This window comes from Balaenoptera acutorostrata, chromosome 1 (genome assembly GCF_949987535.1).
Source record: "Balaenoptera acutorostrata chromosome 1, mBalAcu1.1, whole genome shotgun sequence".
In the NCBI taxonomy this organism is placed as follows: Eukaryota; Metazoa; Chordata; class Mammalia; order Artiodactyla; family Balaenopteridae; genus Balaenoptera; species Balaenoptera acutorostrata.
Genome location: NC_080064.1, coordinates 131,227,268 through 131,252,183, shown reverse-complemented (window position 1 = coordinate 131,252,183; position 24,916 = coordinate 131,227,268). Strand labels below are relative to the sequence as shown.

Below are 24,916 nucleotides of genomic sequence, written 5' to 3'. Positions count from 1 at the left end.
TCTGGAATTCATGTTTACCCTTCAAAGTATGCCTTTTTAAGATAATGAGTGAAAATTACTACAATTTGGTAAACCCTATCTTTTAAATAGAACGAGTGAGATAACAAAGCAGTTAACTCCTAAATTACATATCACATCATTAAGAGCCTTGATAACATTACGCTCTAACTATCTGAGAAGAGGGAGGAAGAGAAGAGTAGTTAAACACCAGAGAGGAACAGTTCTACGAAGCATCTCAGTAAACTCATGGCAGTAATTTTGAACCAGTAATTTCGTTCATAACATTTCATAAATTGTTCATAAAATAACAATTACTGGGGCTTCCCTGGTGGTTAAGAATCTGCCTGCCAAGGCAGGGAACACGGGTTGGAGCTCTGGTCCGGGAAGATACCACATGCCGTGGAACAACTAAGCCCGTGCGCCACAACTACTGAGCCTGCGCTCTAGAGCCCGCATGCTGCAACTACTGAAGCCCGCGTGCCTAGAACCTGTGCCCTGCAACGAGAGAAGCCACCGCGATGAGAAGCATGCCCACCGCAACTAGAAGAAAGCCCATGTGCAGCAACGAAGACCCAAAGCAAACAAAAAGAAATAAATAAAATAAAATAAAACATTAAAAAAAAAGAAAATAATTATTGTGGATTTCTGAATCCATATATCAAAAGTCTTTCAAGTGTATTTTATGATTTTAAAAGACATCAGGGCTATCCTGGAAAAACCAGTGCATATGGTCCTCATACCAATGAGCCCCCATTCTCACTCATTTGCTCTGTTCCTCTCACACATGGGAGACAGCTACCTTGTACAAAACGGATGCAATATAACTTTGTCACTTATATCATCACCTGAGCACTTGGATACCACCCTGGGAAAGCCAAGTAAGGTAAGTTTTTCAACATAATGGTTTCAGTGGACCTTTTATTATAGACATTTGAAAGCATTTCACATGTACAAACACAAACCCTGAATGAGTTATAAAGCAAAATTTTCAAGTGGAAAAATGCTGTGAACTTCATGGCCTAATATATGTACGAGATCTATCAAGAGTTTAGAACTGCAACTTTACTAGCACTTTAACATGAGCCAGTTGGCCAACATGCCATAAGTGAAATCTCTGGCTCTCAAATTCCTCAACTGTAAAATAAGATGATTAAATCGAATCATCTCTGAGGTCCCGTCCAATTCATTTATTTCATGGTTCTCATTTCTCCTTGTACCTTATAAGTACTTAAAGTATAGACTGAGAATTAGATTGTACCTACCTGCATTTAGCCAATATTATAGAAGCTGAATTGATGGATTTTCCCTAAAAGAGGCTCATACAAAGGAGGTAAGTGTATCTACCGCATGGAGATAACAGGATGCATTATTGCCACACAGTGTTTAAGAATACACACTAAACTGCTTAAAACTTTGAAAGGTGACATTATAAATGCATTAGAATCGTTTATTCCTTAGAAAAATAAGAGTGTATCGGACAATGAAGCTTTCCGTTTTTATGTATGTAATTCATAAATTAAAAAAACAACTATCTATATAAAAGCCTCTGCTTAGAGAAGTCAGTAATGGAAAGCTATAAATTCAACTCAATTACATAATATAAAAATACAAAGTTCATCTGTATTACTAGAAGGTAATACCCTCAAACAAACTCATTTAAAAATAGTATGTCCCCAACTTTTCAGAAATTATGGATACAATGTTACATTTGTCCTTATCTTCTTTTATAATAGTTCTTTAAGACTTAAAATGTAGTATTTGTACATTTGTAAAATGTAGTATTTGTAGTATTTTGGAATTTCTGATAAATAGATCATAATTTAATGTGATATTCATAGATTTTGTGATGAAACTACAATATTTATTTACACATTCACATATAGCACAATGTAGTGGTCAAGTATTAGTGACAGTAATTAACAAACTATTGAAGTAATAAGAAAACCATCATTTTAACAATTTAAATGCTTTATGACAGGATAATTTATATCCAACATATAAAACACATATCTTAGAGGTAACTTTAAGAAAATATATCAACTTTTTTAGATAATCCAAAGTAGCAATAAGATTTTTTTATATTATTTTCAGCCTGCAGAAGGGTAAATTTAATCAATGTGCCGATTAAAGAAGAGACAATATATTAATAGTGAAATTATTTATATACGATGGTATGTGTATATCTGTGTGTGTGTGTGTGTGCGCTCATGTGTATCAACTAACCAAAACTCAGGTTGTAAACTAAAGCCATTTAAAAGGCAAATTGAAAACAAAAGTGATGCTGGTTTAAGTTTTCTGGTTCTTTTCATAAACTACAACTTCGAAGTTGTGTTTTACAACTCTAGTGAGATCCAAATAGACAATTCAACCTACTACTTTTGTTGGTTGTTCCTCATTCTTTCTTTTTCACACGTTAGCTTTTATGTCTCTTTACTGATTACATAAAATAGTACTCTCATTCTCAACATTTCTCCCAGGAGAAGTTAAATGAGTTCAATTAGGTATTGAGTTCATTTTTCACTTTACTTTTCAGTATTCACCTGGTCTAAAAACACTATTAACCATGTAGTTTTTCTTCCATCCTTTTAAATCACTTGTTTTCACCCAGTAGTAAGCGTACAATGAAGGAACTGGATCAAAATCAAGGTGAACTATGCCTCCATATAAAAAATTATTATAATCTGAGATTTTCTAGAATGTTCAAACGTTATACTAAAACTAATGGACTTAAAAATTAATACTGCTTTGAAGAGGCATTTATCAGAGGTCATGGCATGATCTACAACAGAAAGTTCAGTTTACTGAATGTCAGTTGTAAAGAACAAACACTGGCACCTCATGTGGTCAGAGCAGCTGAAATGTCTTTTACAGTAGTTTCCACTTCTTGCTTTGGCTGGTCTGGATCAAGAAGGGCAATGCTACTGGAGCTTTCACACTGTTCATCTGCCTTTGGGGAAGCAGCCTGGTCTTGATGCTTTTTGTTCTCTTTAGCACACCCTAAGGTCATACTCTCCCCAGAAGGCTGAAATGGCCTCTCTAAATGAACCACTTGTTTCCCTACTTCTGCTTCTTGTTCACACAGCAGTCTCTCCACCTCCACCTCGAGCTCCAAAGTCTCCTCATCAGCGTGCACATCTAGTTGCTGCATCAACTCCTCCAACTTCTTGGCCTTGCGGAGCTCGTTTTGCTGTATGATCGTGCAAAGATGCTCAGTGAGCTGCTCTTTAAGCTCAGTCTTGCGCTGTAGATCTAGCTTTGCTGTGACATACTCTGCTTCAGCCCTGTCAAACCGCTTCCTGCAGGGACAGGTACAAAGACTGGTCCATTAGTTTTCCATTGAAGAAGACAGTCAAAGGAGGGCCTAGAAATAATAATTAAACTCCAAAATCGGGAAATAGATATATATATATATATATATATATATATATATATATAAATAATGAAAATATGGCTATTAATACTTTACGAACACTTATCTACACGTTAGACAAAGTAGGCTATTGCTGCTGAAACTTCCACAACATGCACATTTGGACTCTCCTAACCTAAAAACATTCTTCGGCACCCATTTCCTCTTTCCAAGGCTGTGCTTGAATGAAAGCAGGCTGAGAGGTTAATTCAGTGGTGTGCTAGCTCCAGTGGGGGAGAGCCCTAATTTGTAGTGTTTATCAATTTCTGTAGTAAAAATACTATTACTATGGCCAATTTCAAGCTATCAATGTGACATCACTGAATACAGAATTGGGAAGAGATATACAAAATCTCTCTCACGAACCAGGGCAAGCCAGCTCCAGCACACAACTGGTTAAATTTATGAGAGATAAAATAATAAGAGATGGAGAAAGTAGAAAATCTCTATCTTTTGATTAATGGAGTAGAAAAGGAAGAAAAATTTTGGAGGAGGACATGGACAGTGGTTCAGAAATGACAAGAGCACAGCCAGCCCAATGACACTGGGTGAGAGTAAGAAGTAAACACCAAGTAGAAGAGAAAATTTCAGGATAGGTTTAAGCAGGGTTTCTCAACCTCAGCATTACTGACAACTTGGGCCATGTAATTCTTTGTTGTGGGGAGCTGTCCTGTACATTGCAGGATGTGCAGAGCATCACCGGCTTTCTCTCCTTAGCTGTCAGTAGCACCCACTGGTTGTGAGAACCAAAAATGTCTCCAGACATTACCAAATGTCTCCTAAGGGGCAAAACTGCCCCCAGTTGAGAATCCCCAGGTTAAGTTGTCTTCACCCTCTCCACTCTGTGAGAGACTACTGTTAGACTTTTATTAAGAAAAGTTTATTATTTTCACATATATAGAAACTCCATAGGTAGGTAATGCCAGACTTATTTGAAGTAGGGTACAACCCTTGGAAGTCACCTTGCAATCTTCCTTTTTCTTTTTTTCTTCTTTTTTGCCTTTTCCATACAATGCGTTGCTTTTCTTTTTGCCCAGAAGAGGATGACCCCTACCTACCAACTAATTATTCTATTTAGTTACCACTAACAGTTGTGAAGGCCATGATGCCTTACCTGTTATGACTGCCTTACCTTACTCAACGTAATAAATAATTTCTAATACTAGAGTTATAGCAAAAAAGAAACAGGTATATCTCCTTATGCAAGATTCTCTGTCTTGGAGGGAAATATAGTGAAAAAATAAAAGGCCTTGCTTTTAGAGAACCCAGGGTTCAAAACCTGCCTCTGCCATTTACTATGTGTGTACCTCCTTTGGTGAAGGCTTTTTCTGGATGTAATGGGCAGATATTCAGTCATACTCACTCAGGTAAAAAATGGGTTTTATTGTAGGATACAAGAGGCAATCTCACAGGCATGTCATCAGAATCAAAGGCTACTGCTCATGCTAATGCTGAGAAACCACAGTTTCTCTCATTTAGGCTTTCCTATCATATTCACAGCCCAATATGGCCACCAGCTGTGCCTTGACATCAAATTCACTCCACTCAATCCCTCAGTGTTCCAATCCCAAAATTCCAGAGGGAGGGCCTGGGTTGGCTTGGCTTGACTCGTATCAGTTTAAACAGAACTCTTAATGCCAGGCCATGCCATGCACCCCAGTTTAGTCTATGGATTAAATGTTCTGAAGTTCCCATCTTTGTTATCAAGTGTGTCCCAGGCTCAGCATCATGAATACAAAACACAGCCAGGTTCCTGTGGAAGAGGCTGGAGAAAAGGCATGCAGTGACTGAAAATTCCAGTATGGTGACCAGGGGTGGTTTCTTGAACTAAGTCTTGGTTTATCTGTAGAATGGTGATGATTGATAATAACACCTCATAGGAGTGTTAATTAAGCATCAAATAGAATAAACAGGGCAAGTGTCTAGCCCAGTGCCTGGTAGGCATTCAAGAAACAGAACTTCTTCTTCAGAGCACCAGAATAAAAAAGCACTGTTAGTATACCACTAAACATGTATCTAAAATTAAAATTATGTACAATTTCAGGACTTGGTGTTTATATTTGAAAACTTATTTATATTATGTTCATTTCTCATATTTCATTTTTTTACTGTCATCTAGTAAATATAAGAATGAGAACTAGATGTTTTTCAATTACCCCTATGTTAAAAGAATTGTTGTAAAGGAGCTGTGTTGGGTATCTGGATCCCTTATTTCCATACTTTATAACATATCCTGTTTATGAATGTTCTTTCATCAAGCTTAAGAGCTCTGACAACATTCTCTATAGGTATACATATCTTGTCTCTCCCCCCAGCTCAAACCTCCCTTCTCTGCAAGTCTGTGGTCTCCCTCAGCCAAAGTCAGCTAGTAAAGATTTACTGACTGGGCTCATGAATGCTGAATTGAAATTAAAATTTGCAAATAGGTCCCTAGGTTTCCATTGATCTTTCACCCTGGATAAATCACTGAAGATTCTGCATTTTGTTTATTTATTTAAAGTCCTTCTGGCCAGAAACACGCATATATACATATTTTTTTTACAGAGTGATTTATGTTCAAAATATTGATTAGTTTCACAAACTGCACTAGGAGTCTGGGGGTCAGGGGGATAATACCAAATCAGAGTATGAAGACATACTTTGGAACAGAATAATAAGAGCATTATACATAACACAGTAAGACAAATTGAACTGGAAATGTAATTATAGAATTGTTTTATTATTTTAAAGGAATGTTGAATGATTTAATGAATCTTATTTAAAGGATTCTAGAAACTGTCTCTTGGTTTTGGTTCCCCGAAATTTTTTAAAAACACCGTTAACCCTTGGCATGTCATTAGGTTCCACTGAAATACTTAGTTCTTCAGTTTCTTTCCTGAGCAGTTCTAACTATTTGTAAGGATCAACATATCATAATTTTTATCCTTTCTCAGAAGTATTCCAGAGAACAAAGAGAAAATTTACTTATATTTTGAAAAATAGACTTTAATTATATGTTGCAATTACTATATGGGACCACTTTTATAAACCTAAGACACAGTATGGGATTGTTGAAATATATTTTTTCCTATATCTTGAAACATTTTGCCATTTCATCACCTTAGTAATTATTTACTCATTACTCATCAATTATTCACATTTATGCTAAAAAAAATTAAAATAATAAGAAAACAGAGAATGATGGAATGACCTAAAAGGATGATACCATAATGAAATAAATCATCATCGCTTAGTTTCCTTATTGTTTTGCCAAAGTATTACATCACCTTTAAATAAGGTATAAAAGAAGACTGGAAATACCACACTTGTAATCTGCTCTTAGCTTTCACTGTTCAGAGGAGTATTACTTTTTATTTTCTACCCAGAATGACAAAGAAAATTGACAGATGAAGACATTTTGCAGTTATTAGACAAATCAAAAGATGCATGTTGTGGAGATCCCCCCACAAAAGATACTCATTTCCTAATCCCAAGAACCTATGAACATTTCCTTAAATGGCAAAAGATGTGACTAAGTTAAAGATTTTGAGAGGAGTCTATTCTGGACTATCCAGCTGGGCCCTAAATGCAATCACATATATCCTTTTAAGAAAAAGGCAGAGGAACTTTTGAGAGAAAACAGGAGGAATCAATGAGACTATGGAGACCCAGAACTGAGTAGTGTGGCCACAAGCCAAGGAATGTCTCCAGCCACCAGAAGAAGCTGGAAGAGGCAAGGAATGTATTCTTCCCTAGAGTCTCTGAAGGAATAATAACCCCACAGACACCTTGATTTCAGACTTCTGGTTTCCAAAAGCATAAGAGAATAAATTTTTGTTATTTTGAGCTACCCAGTTTTTGGTAATTTGTTATGGCAGTCCTAGCAAATCAATACAAATGCAGAGGCAGGCTAGACTCTAGATGGTGAAACTGATCATGTAAGTGAAATCTCAGAGTATGAGTCTTCAGAAAAACACATCCTAGATGAATTTTCTCAAACTCAAGAATCAATGGGTGAAAAATATATTTCTGAGGATAAAAAGGAAATACGTTATTCTCCTAGAATTAATAATTTCAAGAGGAAGAGTTTTATCATACAATATTTTACAAGTACCTGGACCATCCTGCGTGGTTGAAAGGATATAACGATATTCTTTTAGCTTTTTATAATGTTTTCAGTCAAACATTACTTGATACAAAATTTTCTGACAAAATTTTCTGACAAAGGTGTTTTCCACAATCCTTTATTCTTACTTCTTTAAATTATTCATAAAATGACTTAAAAAATTTATGTATATATGTTTACACGTGTATGTGTGCATGTGCGTATGGGAGCGTCTATTAAACATCGATGGCAAATGGTGATCACTGTTTTTCCTGGTATACTGAGGGTTAAAGAAATGTTCTACAGGCAGCCACTCTAGTTTTACAAGCTGGTCTGCGCAGCACATGGCAGCACTGTAATCACAGCTGTGAACAGCAGCAGCAGTGACAACTCTCTCCGCTGGGACACTCCAAGTGCCATCTCCTCAGAGGTGGATACCCTGACACTGCTCTACAGAAACCAATTTTAGGATGAATTCTGGCCTATTCGTATACAAGAACACTTTGTGGACAGAGCACCATGCCAGCCACTACAGAACTACAATGTTTTTATTAAAAAAAAAAAAAATCAAGGAAATCTCCCACAGAACCACAGAAACTGACTGCCCTGGGGATTACCTTCTAGTAGAAATCTAGACCATAATACTATATTGCCAATCTATAATTTCTTAATAACCACAGATGTAAATTTAGAAAATATTGTCTTAATCTTATGCATGAACAAGATACAGCTCTGGTTCTAGTCTAAATTGTCAGTGGCTTCTCTTTGACTTAACTCAAGAGCTTATGTTTTTAAAAATAACCTCACACATACGACAAAGATATTCACATACATCTATGTCAATACTAGTATCATGATAAACTGTCATCTTTAGCTTAAGAGATGTAAAAATTTACCATATAAAATCTTTTTACTATATAAAAATGTACTAAAATGTCATTAAAAATATTCATATACTATGGGATGTCTTCTCTTTTAACCAGAATCCCACCTTCTTTGTGGTTCTCTGAAGGCTAAAACTATGACATTTCTTATATAATTTTCAATGTACAAAGGCATCCTCTCCAGCCTCCCCTAGGACAGAATTAAAACACGATCAAATGATTTTTCTGTGGAGATATCCAGAATAACCGGAATTATTCATTTAAGGAGCTACAAAGGCATAAAAATGTTCCTCTGGCAAACTTAAGTTACAGAGAATAAAATGTGCTAAAAATCTAGGCTTAGTTTAATCTTAATAAAATCTTGGTCACCTCCTTAATGACCTTATTAATAGAAATGGAACCACCAGTTATCAGCTACTGATGGCATTAATTTACACAGTTAATTAATAAAAGCAACCCTTTAGGTCTAATAGCATATGGTCAAACAACAATTACAAAAATCACAAGGACACCACAAACCTCTTTCTTAAACAATAAACAGTGAATTAAAAACCACAATCAAGCATTTCCGCTTTATTAAATTGTTATATAAACATTCTGATGCTGTGGTTTACCCTGGACTAATGCGGCACTCTGATTGATTTCTAGTGTTACAGAGAAAGATGCAAAACTGAGTCATTAACACAGCATCCCCTTGTGAAAAAAGACAAACCAGGATGATTAAAGCAACGTAGAAAGGACTGAAAACCCTGAAATTGGGCTTAATTTTTTGCTTTTATCTGTTTGCAAAGTTCATGTAATTCTTTACATGTGTTAGTTTGTTTTGAGAATATGCAATGATGATTTTTTTCTCTTTAAAAAAATGCCAATCATTGAAACCAAGGAAACACATGATAGCAAACCATTTTATATAGAGTATAATTGAAAAAAAACAAAAAACAAAAAAACTTCAAGCTTTCAAGACAGAGTGGTATTTTCTTTCAAATACTCAAAGGTTTTAAAAAATAAACTAGATCTCCTTTCTTTGATGAAAACTGAAATGAGAAATAGGCTAGTTCCTATACCATCTCACATAATCAAAATTTCTAAAGGAAAGAGCATAGACTTGGTGTTAGAATAATACCTAGAGTTCTGGGGCAAGTCATTTAGACATTTAAAGAGTCTCAAACGTTAAACAGCTGATGGTTTAGCAGGAAAGACTAAAATGTAAATAAATAATGCAAGAAATGCTCTAACAGGGATATAAACAAGGTTAGTGGGTAGGGCAGAGTTAAGGAAGACTTCAAAAAGGAGATACTTGATTTAGTATAAAACTGAAATAAATACAGCGCCTAACAGGGTCATTATGAGGCTTAATGATGATGTATATATAAATGCCCTGGCCTAGCTAGCAATAAACGTTAACTAAAAATTAAACTCCTTGTTCAGAGTTCCATTTCCCCAACTTACCAAGCATATGAATAGTCAAGGCTGGCCTGATCAATCCGGTTCCTGAGGATTCCAATGTCAGCTGACACCATGTCATCTAAAGCCTGTAACTCCTTCTGGATCCTCTTTAGTTTCATGGTTTCTGCCTGAGTTCTTTTAGATCTATAAAATGAGGAATATGAGTGGAAAAATAAAAACGTTTTAAAATCATGTATCCATACACAATATAAGTGAAAAAAGCAAGCTACTGTATATACAATATGATTATAATGTGTAATTTTTAAGAATTAAAAAAAAAACAGAAAAATTGAGATAAAACAAATTCTAGTAACATTTTGGTGTATCTCTAAAACTGCATTTGCACTTTTCCTCCTTACTAGTCCAAATTATATATTAGTATATACTTTTTTATACACAAGAAAAAAAGTAATTAAAAAAAATACCAATAGAGAGTTCACTCATAGGCCTATATTCATTCCATAAGGATGAGAATAAGCACTAAAAGGATGTATCTGTATAGAGAACTGGATATGCTGGAATACTGAACACAGCTTTCCAAATTCCAGCCTTAAACTCTTCTTGCTAAGCCTACCTTCATTTGTCTGATACTTAGTGGATGCCAAGAACAGATGCCTACATTAAACACCATTTCTTTATATGTCTGAGAACATCTACTTGGTTTTATTTTATTTTTTTTAATAATTTTTATTGGGGTATAGTTGATTTACAATGTTGTGTTAGTTTCAGATGTACAGCAAAGTGAATCAGTTATACATATATATATATTCACTCTTTTTTAAATTCTTTTCCCATATAGGCCATTACAGAGTATTGAGTAGAGTTCCCTGTGCTAGACCATAAGTCCTTATTAGTTATCTATTTTATATATAGTAGTGTGTATATGTCAATCGGTTTTAATTTTCTTAAGATTCATTTCCCCAAACTTCTTTGATTCCTCTTCTCTAGGAAAACTACAGGTCCTCAAAATTCTTCTTTCTGGGGCTCAAAACCACTCTTTTTGTTCCTTTGTTTAAAAGCAACCTCAGCCTTCTCTCCAACCCCAAGTACATCAGCTACTTAAGAAACAGAATAAACAAATACAAAAGCCAACCTTTAATCACAATTCCACTCATTTCAAAATTTCATACACATTCTCACAGGAGAATAAAACTCCCAATAAAACCACTATACTGCAACTTACATTCTCCTGATTTCTACTCCATTATGCATCTACCCTTATTTTCTGCCCAGAAAAGTTAACCATGTGATCTTTTTACTTCAAGTGATTCACTATCCATTTAGTAATAATCTAATCAGGTTATATTCCCTTAAACTTCTGTCTACAGTAATACTTTCTGTCTTAAATCAAAAGCACATAGAGAAGAGTAAGTGCTGAGCCTGTAAATCTTTTTGTAAAATCCCGAGTAAACAGCCTCCCCAACCTCTTCCAAACTGAAGACTACTAAAATGCTTTTCAATAATCATTTTTCAATAATCACATTGTTTTTCTTCTTGAAACATAAGTTCAGTAAGTTGAGTATTTCCTATGCTTCATGAAAGATCAAGGTGTACCAGTAAGAGAAAAAAAAAAATCATTATTTTCAAATACATATATCCTTTTGGCAGATAAAATCCTGAATTACTCTTATACCCACGTGCCTTTCTCTCCATCCCTATTCCTTCCTCTCCCCCTGACACATACACCAGCTTTAATGAGTAATAGTTTTGCCAGACTTTTCTGGAGATCTAAAAAGAAAATGCCTCTGAATACTTGCTTGCATTTAGTTCTCACTATCCCTCAATCATTGCTTTACGGACTGAGCTTGGTTTCCTAAGGCCACAGCACACTAGAAACTACAAAGAGGGAAGAGTGGGTGAGGGATGGGAAAAGTGGCTCAAATAGGAATGTTGTTGTTCAACGCTTGTACAGTGCAGTAAAGGAAAAGGGATCGCTGACAAGCTCACTCTGGAAGGTGAGGGAAAACCTGAATTGTATACAGTATGGGACAATGCTCATAATGGTGACCCACAGTCATGGATAAAAAGTTAAATTATATCATGTATCTTTTATCAGTGGGGGCAGGATACGTTATTTAAGTAAAATGGCCATAGAAAATACAATTAGGATTTGTGGGTGTATAAGTCACTTATGTGGAATAATCTTATTCCTCTACGTGTCAGATGATTAAGGCCTATGTGAAAATTAAAACCTGCATTTGTTGGTAATTTACTTATGTTGATAGCTATTTACTGCTCCCTTATGAATGTGTAGATGGTTAAAACTAAAAACACTGATGATGATCCTTAAGTTTTAATTGCCCCTGTATTCATAAATACATTATAATCTATGCTTAAAAAGCCCTCCTTAATAAATTAAGACTGTAATTTCAGTATCATTTGTAAAGCATAATTTGTTTACTAGGTCTTAAAAGTAATGGCTGTAGAGAAAACGCCATTTATTAGAACAGACATAGGAAAATAAATATAAAACATGACAAAACTAATTACAGGTTACAAACAACCTCTCCTGGTTCAGGTGCCTCACCTTTCTGCAATAGCTTTAGCCAAAAGAGCTTTCTTACGTTTATTTTTCTCTTCCATTAGCCGTTGTTCTTGTTGGAGGACTTCCCAACGAGATTTTTCTTGCCTAGGGAGCAAAAGTATAAAAGTGAGTTTCTGAAACCCCGCTCACATCTTACGAGTCTCAGTTCCTAAGCATAAAATTTAATCAACCAGATTATATATATTTTCTTTCAAAAGTCCCCTTAAAAGGAACCCATCTGTAGCTCATTATTTTGTTCTAATAGGAACAAAGACTATGATTTGAAGTAACGAAGGCTTATATAAATTGGCCCTTTGAAATCCATTATACATATATAATCTAGGAACCCAAACTGGAAGCCAGAGTACTATGGCATTTTTTAGGAGTACAAAGAAACTTGTTTAAGTTAATCATGTGTTATATGCAAAGTAGAAAACAAAATAATAAGTTGTTCTGTAACTAATTTCATATCTTCTATAGTTTTCTATAATACACATCTTCACCATGTAATAACCCTTAGCACAATAACCAATGTTTATTTCATACATTCTCTTACAATTTGCTCACTTCTTTCTAGCTCTTAAACATTTTAAACAGAGTGAAACACTATGAACTAACACTTGAATGCTGGGCTAAAGAAAACCTCCAAAGATCTGCAAACATCAATTGTCTTCCAATCTTTCCAATTCTAAAAGAAATACATTAAAATTTCCTGTAAATTCATGAACTTAATGTCAACTCAAATTAAACAAGGTAATGACAAAGCTATTTGTTCCTACTACTGTCATCTCTCACTGCCATTGTATCAAAAAACTCTATTCCCAGACCTAGTAACCACTTGCAAAATTATCCTTTTCTCTCCACTCCTACAGCCTCCACCTTAGTGCTGGCATTGGTCCTCTCTCATTTTTACTATCTGCAGGCACCTCCTCCCCAGATACCTTAGTTCCAGCTCACCCAGCACCCAAGTGGTGTGCAACAGTGACATCTGGATTTTCTCTAACCATTATTTTTATCAGGACATCTCTCCTTCAGGGGTCTTGGTGGTGTATTACAGCATCAAGGAACTCACTAGGCAGACATCTTCTGTTTCCAAGTCCTTCTTCACTTCCTTAATTCTCTACTATTTTCTGGCTTATCTTGTGCCTCTTTCAGAAAAGTGAAATGTCATCTCTGACCTTCTCTAGTATATAGTTTTCCTTTCCCCCTCTTAGAGCCTCAGAATTTCTCCGTTTTAACAACAGTTCCTGAGATTACATGTCTTCTAGGAATATTTTCTCAAGTACCTAAAAAGAGAATAATTTTCCTGATGACATTCAGTCTAAATTCTCCAGCTAAATTTACACATCCCCCCCAACAACTTGTCTCAGGACTTTGCTGGTAAACTACACTTAAGACATTAAACGTATGCACTTGTTTAATTTGGGTCTCATACTTCATGTGGCTTTCTATCTCTTGTCAAAATGATTTCTTGGCTGTAAACCCCCGGTGGGCAGGAAACACTTAAAACTCAGTACAGAATCTGGATTAGCAGAGACTGGAAAAATAGGTGAGATGAGAAAAAACATAAGACACTTTGAAAAAGAAAGACTCGGAAAATGGAAAACAGAAACAAATACCATTCTTTCTTCCCTGTGAGTGATAAATCAGGAGGAAATAAAGAGCGGATATTCAAACATAAACTATATAATAAAAAAAAATTCTGATTATAAGAATTCACAAGTCATAGAATGGTAATTTCCACAAAAATGTGGCTAAACCAAATTCTGGAGGTGGTTTCTAATACAAACACATTAAATAAAGAAATCTAATGATGCAGCTGAATTATTTAATTAGTCCTCTCAATTTCCAATACTCTTTCCTTTGACCATCCCTTCATGTCTCTTCAGAAGTACCCTTTTCTGGGCCAATGGAGATGCAATGTGGAAGTTGAAAGAATGGGTTCAATTTGGGGAGGAGTACTATGCATATAAGAACTGGTTCTGGTGAGTGTAAAGGGCATAGACTCTGGATCCAGAGTCTTGTATGTGAACCCCACCTCTGCTACTTATTAGTGGTGTATTCACTTTGGGAATACAGTATCTTTTGAGTCCAAGATATCTCATCTGTAAAGTGAAAATAATGAACATGCATTGTAAGACTGTTGTAAAGACTAAATAACATAAAACATAAGAAGTGCATAACACTGCTACTTATATTTAGGTGGTAGCTATTTTTCAATAGTTTATTCATTACATTTCTATGTTAGAATATAAAACAAACAAAATGTTAAAACTGTATTTCTTAAAAAAACAAACAAACAAAAAAAAAACCTGTATTTCTTCAAAGCCCAATGGGAAAAAAAAGGTAAAATGGAAAAAAGTCTCATGGATATATAGACTTACTAACAATTCCACTTTCTTTTTTTCCAATTTGCAATCTGGTTTTGGAGGTAGAACCTCAGAATTTTTGTGACCTTCATGGGAATTCTTAAGTCCTAGTTCCCTTGGTTGACTTTCAATACCCTGTGGTTTTCCATCACCAATAGGAGAGGTGAGTGTAGGGCGAGTGGGGGGAGAAGAACATGGTCTTTGAGTATTAAATCTTTGTTTTGGTGCAGAAAGCAGCTGCTCTGGAGGTAATGAGGTTGATCCATCTTGAAGTCCAAGTTTTTGGCTTTGCTCTTGAAGGGCTTTTTCTCGCTGAAGTTGTTGTCGACTTTTCTTCACAGGGACAAGACGCCGCTGTGGTTCAAATGGATCTATATAAAAAAAGAGAATGGAGAAAAATTCCTTTGTGTGAGCAGCAAATAATTATAATTTCTCTAAGAAAATAAAGCATTAACATTAAACTCTGATAATTTTGCAGGGTTTTTCTCCCCTTCTCTTTCTTAAAATCCCAGGGAAAAACAGCCATCTTCCTGCAGAGTTTTGACAGTTCTCCGATCATACCGTTAATATTTAACAAAAACTACCTTAGTTCTCAATTATCTTTGAGGAAGTCCATTTGTCTGTGAGCTAGGCCTTAGAATACAAAGCAAGGTTTCAACTTGATTTGCTAACTGCCAGAAGAATCTAATATGACCAAAGTAGGTAGACAAATGAATTCTCTGATATGTCTTAAATTTGATTTATGGTTCTGTCTGTTCTTCTGAAATAAAATGGTGGTTGTTTTCAAATGGGCTTCACCTTTCTTAAATTTTAACAGATCTTAGGGTAATTTGATACATAGGTAGACATGATACACAAAGTATAGCTGAATGAAGTCTCTTAATTTTAGGAATGTTAGTTAACCCTAAATTGTTTTCTTTCATCTTCCAAACAGTCCAGGGCTGTGTTCCCCAAAGTGTAGTTAGCCTTTAATCAATGTATGCAAGTTAATTTTAATAGCAGCCTGAGCAAAGCAATAGAGGAAGATAAAACAATCGGGAGAAATTTTTTTAAAAAGCATTACGAACTAAATGATAACACTTCCATTGTACTTTTTGGATTGTCCATACCAGTATTAACCTTGTAGGTCAGACAACTGGAGAATCTTGACTCACATTCATACTATACTTAATAAGATCTGTAAGAGATATTCTTTACAAAATGCCTGAGAAATGAAACTATGGTAAGTTCTTATAAATGAACTAAATGGGTTTTTTAAAATCCTGCATATTGACCTTTGAAACAACATAAGCTTAATATTTAAATTTCCGAAAGGAGAGTTAAAAGCTTTGGAGTCAAAGTTCTGGTGTTGTTTTTCTCCACACCTCAGTAACCTTAGGCAAGTCAATTAATTATTCTATACCTCAGTTTCTTCATCTGTCAAACTGGTTGAAAATGTACTTGCTCTACTTAACTCATGGAGTTGGTGTAAGAATTAAAGAAAATATTTTCAAAGACATACAATCAAAAGTAGAATGTTATTGTTGACTTTAGACAGAAACACAAAGTAGAGTACTATATCTTGCAACAGAAACTTATTCTTGGCTACTGATCTTTATTCACACCATCAGAAAATGTCATTGAGCCTGCTTACCTTTCAGTTACACTTGTTAGCTGAATTATTAATATCCCTCTGAAAGTCAGTAATGCAGCTTCCATTTTATTTTGCATTTTCACAGAACCTACCTATAAGGTTAAAAATGCTAACTTTTAAACTCCCAAACAACAAATCAGGTCACTTAAGAATTAAACATATGACCAAAAAACTCTTGGAACTAATAAGTCATTATAGCAAGGTTACAGAATACAAGATTAATGTACAAAAATCAATTACTTTCCTAGTGGCAATGAACAAGTGGAATATGATATAAAAAACACAGTAACATTTACATTAGCACTAAAAAAAAAAAAGAATTACTTAGGTATAAATCTAACAAAATATGTACAAGATCTGTGAGGAAAACTACAAAACTCGAATGAAATCAGGGAACTAAATAAATGGAGAGATATCCCATATTCATCGGTAAGAAGACTCAGCATTGTCAAGATGTTAATGTCAGTTCATCCTAACTTGATCTATAGATTCACCGCAATACCAATCAAAATCCCAGCAAGTTATTTTATGGATATTGACAAAATGATTCTCAAGTTTATACAGAGAGGCAAAAGACCCAAAATAACCAACATAATATTGAAGAACAAAGCTGGACTGGCACTACTTGACTTTAATACTGACTATAAAGATACAGTGGGTATCAGTAGAAGAATAGAATAGAGATCAATGGAATAGAACAGAGAGCCCAGAAATAGGCCCATATTAATACAGTCAACTGATCTTTGGCAAGGGTGCAAAGGCAATACAATGGAATAAAAATATTCTTTTCAACAACTGGTGCTGGAACAACTGGACATCCTCAAGCAAAAACAAATAAATCTAGACACAGACCTTATGCCTCTCACTCAAAATGGATTATAGACCTAATGCAAAACTCCAAACTATAAAATTCCTAGAAGACGACAAAATTTCTTGGAGAAAATCTAGATGACCTCAGGCACAGCAATGACTTTTTTAGATATAACACCAAAAGGCACTATTCATAAAAGAGATAACTGATAAACTGAATTTCATTAAAATTAAAAACTTCTGCTCTGTGGAAGACAATGTCAAAGGAATGAGAAGACAAGTCACAAACTGGGAGAAAACATTTGCAACAGACACCTCTGATAAAAAAGGACTGTTATCTAAAGTATACAAAGAACTCTAAAAACTCAATAGTAAGAAAACAACCTAAATAAAAAATGGGCCAAAGACCTTTAACAGGCACCTTGTCACCAAAGAAGATATACATACAGCAAATATGCATATGAAAAGATTCCAAATCACATGCCATCAGGGAAATGCAAATTAAAACAAGATACCACTACACAACTATTAGAATGGCCAAAAATCTGTAACACTGACAACACCAAATGCTGGTGAGGTTGTGGAGCAACCAGAACTCTTTCGTTGTTGGTGGGAATGCAAAATGGTAGTCACTTTGGAAGACAGTTTGGTGGTTTCTCACAAAACTAAACATACTCTTACCATACGATATAGCAATCGTGCTCACTGGTATTTTAAAGGCAATAAAAACTCACGTCCACACGAAAACCTGAGCACGGATGTTTATAGAAACTTTACTCATAATTGCCAAAACCTTGAAGCAACCAAGATGTCCTTCAGTAGGTGAATGGATAAACTGTGGTACACACAGACAATGGAATATTATTCAATGCTAAAAATAAAAGAAATAAGCTGTCAAGCCACATAGAGCATGGAGGAACCTTAACTGCATACTACTAAGTGAGAGAAAACAATCTGAAAAGGCTATATACTGTATGATTTCAACTGTATGACGTTCTGGAAAAGGCAAAACTATGGAAACAGTAAAAAGATCAGTGACTGCTAAGGACTGAGGAGAGAAGGGATGAATAGGCAGAGAAAAGAGGATGTTTAGGGCAGTGAAAATACTCTGTATACTATAACAGATACATGACATTATGCATTTGTCCAAACCCATAGCATGTACAACACCAAGAGTGAACCCTAATGTACACTATAGACTTGGGTGATAATGATGGGTCAATGTAGGTTATAACCAATGTGCCACTCTGGTGGAAGATGTTGATAATGCGGGTGGCTATGTACGTGTGGGGGCAGGGAGTATATGGGAAACCTCTGTATCTTCCTCATAATTTTGCCATGAACCTAAAATTGCTCTTAAAAAAAATTAGCTTTTTAGGAAGAACTGGAAAGAAAAGGAACATACTGTTTTACATACTTATATCGGGGGCTGCAATTATCCAGAAGACTGTGGTAAACTGGGAGCACAAGTACAGTTTAAAGGGGGCAATCCATAGCCACCTCTAGCCATTAAAAATGGCAGCTGTCACTAAAAAATTTAGGTCAGTGTTATCAGACATTTTGATTTTTCACCAGAAAAATTCAGATTTTTATGTAAAATATAGGGAATTGCATCAATCAAGAAAATCTAGGTTATGCTGTAGAGGCAAAGAACCCTGGAATCTTTGTGGTTTCAAACAACAAAGGTTTATTTCTCATTAATGCCACGTGCCAACTGAAGGCCAGCAGCAGCTTTCTGCTGATCAGTCTCTTAGGGCTCCAGGCTGACTGCACAGCCATTTAGTGTTGCTAGCTCCCATGGCAGGTGAGAAGAGAGCTCAGGAAGGTCCTGGTTCAGCAATTAATTGCTCTGACCCAGTAGTGACATAACACTTCTGCTCACAATTCAATGCTGAACTAGCACTTGGTCTGATCCAAAAACAAGGGCAATAGGAATATACTGGGAAGAGAAGTGAACTAGAAGTATTTTCACCACTATTAATTTAAAAAGAAATTTAAAGATTAGATAATCCAAAAAAGGAAAATTAAAATGAAAAGACAAACACATATCTGGGTTAAATCAATCCAAGAGGCTGAGTCTGTGAACTTTGTTCTATATCCTTTAAGCTCTACTTTCTCCTACCAAGACAACCATCATTTGAATCATGTGTTGATCATTCCTTTCCTTTGCTTTTTATGTCATACTGCATCTACAAATATTTCTTCAAAATTTTAGTTTGTTTTAACTTTATATAAAGGGTGTCATGGTGGATGTAATCTTTAACTTAATATGATATTGCCAATATTCATCCATATTGTTCATGTTGCTTCAGCCATTCAACTTTAATGCTGTATAATATTCTATTGTATTAATAAACCAGAGTCTATTCATCTTCTTCCTTTGATGGACATCTAGATTGGATCCAGGTTTTTGCTTTGGTGAATATTGCTGTTATGTCTCCTCTTGTATAGGTACAAGAATTTACCTTGGATACCATCTAAGAACTGTTGTGTCATAAAGTATAACTTTAGGAGAAATGTCAAATTGCTTTCCAAAGTGCATTCTCTCTGGCAATGTATAAGATCCTGTGGATGCAGCTTCTCTACAATATATAATAGTATCAGACTTTGATTTTTGTCAATCAAATGGGTATGAAATAGTGTCTCACTGTGGTCCTGATTTGCAATTCTGTTTGTTGATGGTGATAAACATCTCTTCATATTTCCTTTTCTATGAAATATATATTCATATCTTTTGTTGATTTTTCTTTTGGCTTGTTTGTATTCTTCATATATCAGCAGCAATTGGAAAACATAATTAAAGAGAAGATATTTCGGGCTTCCCTGGTGGCGCAGTGGTTGAGAGTCTGCCTGCCAATGCAGGGGACACGGGTTCGAGCCCTGGTCTGGGGGGATCCCGCGTGCTGCGGAGCAACTAGGCCCGTGAGCCACAACTACTGAGCCTGCGCATCTGGAGCCTGTGCTCCGCAACAAGAGAGGCCGCGATAGTGACAGGCCCGCGCACCGCGATGAAGAGTGGCCCCCGCCTGCCACAACTGGGGAAAGCCCTCGCACAGAGGTGAAGACCCAGCACAGCCATAAATAAATTAATTAATTAATTAAAAAACAAACAAACAAAAAAAACCATTGACTTAAAAAAAAAAAAAAAAAACAGCTAATTGAGGGAGAAGCGTGTGCCTGCTCCTGAAAAAAAAAAAAAAAGAAAGAGAAGATATTTCAATACTAGAAATTATCTAGTATCTAGGAACAAATCTAGCAAGAGGGTGTTCAAAACCTCTACAGGAAAAATTCCAAAATTTTATTAGAAGATATTAAAGAAGACCTAAATAAATGAAGACACATACTGTGTTAGTGGTAGTGTTCACAATGTGAAAATGTGAAATCTCCCCAAATTGATCTAAAGACTCAATGCAATTCCAATAAAGATTTCAACTCTCAATTTTCATGGGTTTTCCATGAAATTTGGTAAAATCACAAAATTTTTATATGAAGGGGTAAAAGCTCAAGAATAGCAAGGAAACTTCCAAAGAAAAAGAACAAGGGGACTAGACTACTAGCTATCAGGAATACTGCAAAACTTTAAAACACTGTGGTATCGGTGTAGGAATAGATAAAACGACCAATGGATTAGAATAAAGAACAGAGAAACAAGCTCATACATGTTTGAAGCACTGGTATACAACAGAGGTAGCATAGCAGATGAACAACAAAAGGTGGGATCTCTTCAATAAATGGACCCGGGGGAAAAATGGTTATCTATATGGAAAAGATGAAATCAGATCTATCCCTCATACCATATAAAAACAAACAAAACACTCACCAAATGGATTAAGGACTTAAATGTCAAATCAACACTTTAAAACACATCAGAAACACATTTCTTTATGCAATGTTTTGAATCTGCTACAGCTTATAATAAAAACGATTTTTAAAAGCTCTTAATTGAAAATAGGGATTAATATCTTTTAGAACTTATAGTAGGGTGCTGATTTCTTAAAACACAGAAAATGTTGACTATAAAAGAAGAACTAACAAATTTGTCCATATTAAAATTACTTTCTTCATTAAAAGATAAAAGTTAAAAGATAAATTACATACTGTGAGAAGATATTCATAATATAACTGGCAAAGAACTAGTATCAAGAAAAAAGAACTCAGGACTTCCCTTGGGACACAGTGGTTAAGAATCTGCCTGCCAATGCAGGGGACATAGGTTCGATCCCTGGTCCAGGAAGATCCCACATGCCATGGAACAACTAAGCTAGTGTGCCACAACTACTGAGCCTGTTCTCCACAACTAGAGAGCCGCATGCCACACTACTGAGCCCACATGCTGCAACTACTGAATCCTGCGTGCCTAGAGCCCATGCTCCACAACAAGAGAAGCCACCACAATGAGAAGCTCACGCACCGTGATGAAGTGTAGGCCCCGCATGCCACAACTAGAGGAAGCCCGAACGCAGCAACGAAGACCCGATGCAGCCAAAAATAAATAAAATTTAAAAAAAAAGAATAAAGAACTCATATTTTCTTTAACTAGAAATTGACAGCACTATTTATGTACAATTTTTTTCATTATGAAATAAACTATACATTAAATAATATGTATGTCTCTGTTACATATATACATCCAACTTGCATGAATTATAAAAACTCATAACACAGTTTAATAAAACATGACTACAGGAGACATAACTGATGTTCAAGGATTGACACATTACCCCTCTTTTGGAACACACAAGATAATTTTACTTCCTGTCCTCCAAGTCATATGACTTACTTTTGCTAAATGAAACATACGTAGGAGTGACACCTGTCATTTAGTGGTGGAAGCATTTAATTGCCAATGCTCAATTCTCAATCTTCTCCTGCCATGGTGAACTCCTATGACAATACCAAATCATGGTGTGTAGTGACCATGTCAACCCATGGAAGACATGAAACTAGAGTGAAAAAGAGATCTTTATTATTTCAAACAACTGATACTTTAGGGATATGTGTTACTGCAGCTTAACTTGGCTTAACCTGATTTCATAATTATCAGTACTTCTGAAAGTGTATTTGCCCCTTCTTGTTCATATTCCCTTGCCTTCCCACCACCCTGAATTTTGTGTTTCATTCCTTTGATTTTCTTTATATATTTCCTATATTCCTAAAAGAATATACCTGCTTTGTATGATTTTGAACTTCTATAAATGGTATCAGACTGTATATATTCTTCTGCAATTTGTTGTTTTCATATGTTAAGTTTATGAAATTTATACATGTTAATACGTGTGACTATAGTTCATATATTCCCACTAGCTGTATAGTAGCTCAGTGGATGATTATACCACTATTTATTTATCCACTCCTTTGTTAATGAACACTTGGGTTGTTTCCAGCTTTTTAATATTATAAACAATATAAACAAATTAAGAACTTTTTGACTTTCCCAAATGCCCATATGGGTTTCTCTAGAGTAGTGTTGTATTTATTTTTGCTGGCAACCAACCCCATCTTCATAGATCATTTAAATATATTTTTAAGGCTGGAGAACAGCTGGAAGGAGCCTTAAAAATTAAAGATTCAGCTGTTTTAGTTTTATAAATAAGAACTCCAAGACAAAAAGATTTAGAGGCAGAGCTGGGAGATCTTCTATATACCAATCACTGTGTTTGGCTATGAGTATACAAAGATGTTGAGCTGTTTTCTTAAGGTGGTCAAAGACTAGTGAGTTGTGTCCATGCTCTAACCTCTCACTGAAATGACAGGTCTTTAAATTAAGGTCCTTCCACCCCCTCTCGATGCCAAATTACAAAGCTATTTAGAAACGTACTTCCACATAATGACTCCAATGTTTAATTTAGACTTCTACATTAAGTCTTCTTTCCCCTGGCAAACTCACCTCTGCTAACACATAATCTCTGTGAAATTTTGCCAAGCTCCACCCAACCACCGGCACAGTAAAGTTCCTGCTAATTATGTAGCAAACTCTTGTACAACATCTACTATCACATTATATTATAGTTTGTCTCTTCAATAGACTATAAGCTCTTTGAAGGCAGGGATGACACCTTGTTCATATCAGCATCCCTAATGCAGAAGCTGATACCCGTAACTTCTGGTCAGACCAGAGCAGGGGTACTAGTACTCCATACATCTGAACATGGGAATGTCAGTTAATTACAAAGTGTAGTGTAACTTTTACGATATAGTTTTTAAAGGCCTCTGGACCAGTCAAAATTTCCTCGATCTACATAATCTACACTGGCCTTACGTTACAAATTTACTTCCTTTTCCACTTGTCAGCCCTAGATTATTTTCACAACCATGCTAAAAATGCACAGGCTTACCTGAGAAAACATCCAATTTTCTCACATATTCTAATTAAAGGTATGGCAGAGCTAATTTAATTTTCTCCCAGAATGTGTAAGTTATGACACCAAGAATGGTGTAAGCTCACAGAAGTGGTGTGCATTACCAGGATCACCATACAGAACTTTACGAAATTTCAACCACAATCAAAGCACAGTTTATATCACCAAGAGTTTCTCACAAAGTATCAGCAAACTTAATTTCTTCATTAAAAGATAACAAAATAGTACAAGTCCATTCAATGATTACGTTAAAAAGCTGGAGAAGGAAGCACAAAATTTTAGCTTACACTAAAGTCAGTAGATATGGATGGATGGATGGACAGAGGCGTAGATAGGTAGCTAGATATTTCACATCTAACTTCTCAAAGACCCTTTTGGTTTGCTGACTCTCAAGAGTTGGAAAGAACTGCAAAAATCACCTGGCAAGTGAAAGCAAGACTCCAGATGTCTTATGAAAAGCACCAACTTTTTGCATTTATTCAGACTCCTGTGCTCCTTTTTCCTAATCATTGCCTGCTTCTATAAATTCATCACAAATCTAATATGGTGTGTGCCCCTTCTCCTTCCTTTACTCAGACCCCAACCCTCCAACCACTGATCTATGCAGCAATCCTCCTAATAGGTCACTTCCTCTCCCAAGTCCCCTTCCTTTCACCGGAAAAAGTCAAATCCCTGAAATAAATGTCTGAAGTCTCTTTTCTAAAAGTAGACCCCAGTCCTCTGTGCCCGCCCCCCTCCCCCAGCCGTGGCTCCAAGTACATTCACTTCTGGCGCTCTCTCAATCCTCTCCTCCCACTTATAGCTCCTTCCCCCAACACAGATAACTCTTTTCCCCGCCCCCTTCCCCTCAAAAACTGCAGCCCCGCCCCTTCCCCTTAACAGACCCAAGAATTAAATCTGTGCAGACCCGTCCCTTTACCTTTAGTCTGCTTTAATCGCCTCAGCTCCTCCTCAGAGAAGCCGGCCCAACCCTGCGCCATCCGCCTCGATTTGCCAGCACGCCTAGAACGCCCAAACCTCAGAGCCCCAATTGCCAACACAGCTACCCAGGCACATCCGGGTTCTTCCCCTGCCGCGGCTGACCAACCAATCAGCGCATCGAGCTCTGGACGCAAGGCCCCCCTCTCCCCTGCAGCAGGACCCGGCTCTCTTCGAGGCTCTCTCCGTCAGTGCCGGACAAACTGCATGAAGAAATCGTGGCCTCGCAGACATTCATTTCCCCTGACCTGGCTGCTCTTTCTCCCTGTCTCCTATGCTTGTTGGGTTATCGCTTCAAGAGGTAAAGGGGGAAATAGCGATGGAAATAAAGGTGGAGATAAACAGGCAGTGAGGAAGTGACTACGAGTCGGTGGCGGAAAAGGGAGGACAGAGCTGCCTCTTGGCGCCCTCTGAATTTAT

General features: G+C 36.2%; 1 protein-coding gene across 2 annotated transcripts; it reads right to left on the bottom strand.

The window, feature by feature from the left end:
- Positions 1–1,837: 1,837 nt before the first annotated feature.
- On the bottom strand, positions 1,838–24,606 carry GORAB (golgin, RAB6 interacting). Of its 2 annotated transcripts, none has more exons than XM_007172511.2 (5): positions 24,438–24,603; positions 14,736–15,087; positions 12,351–12,452; positions 9,827–9,967; positions 1,838–3,296 (listed from the first exon to the last, which is right to left on the bottom strand). In XM_007172511.2, the coding sequence occupies exons 1-5, from the start codon at positions 24,496–24,498 to the stop codon at positions 2,837–2,839; spliced, it is 1,116 nt and encodes a 371-aa protein (XP_007172573.2). In that variant the 5' UTR covers positions 24,499–24,603; the 3' UTR covers positions 1,838–2,836. The 2 variants fall into 2 exon arrangements, with proteins under 2 accessions (XP_007172573.2, XP_057409167.1); XM_057553184.1 differs by having other exon boundaries at positions 3,114–3,361; positions 24,438–24,606.
- Positions 24,607–24,916: the final 310 nt, after the last annotated feature.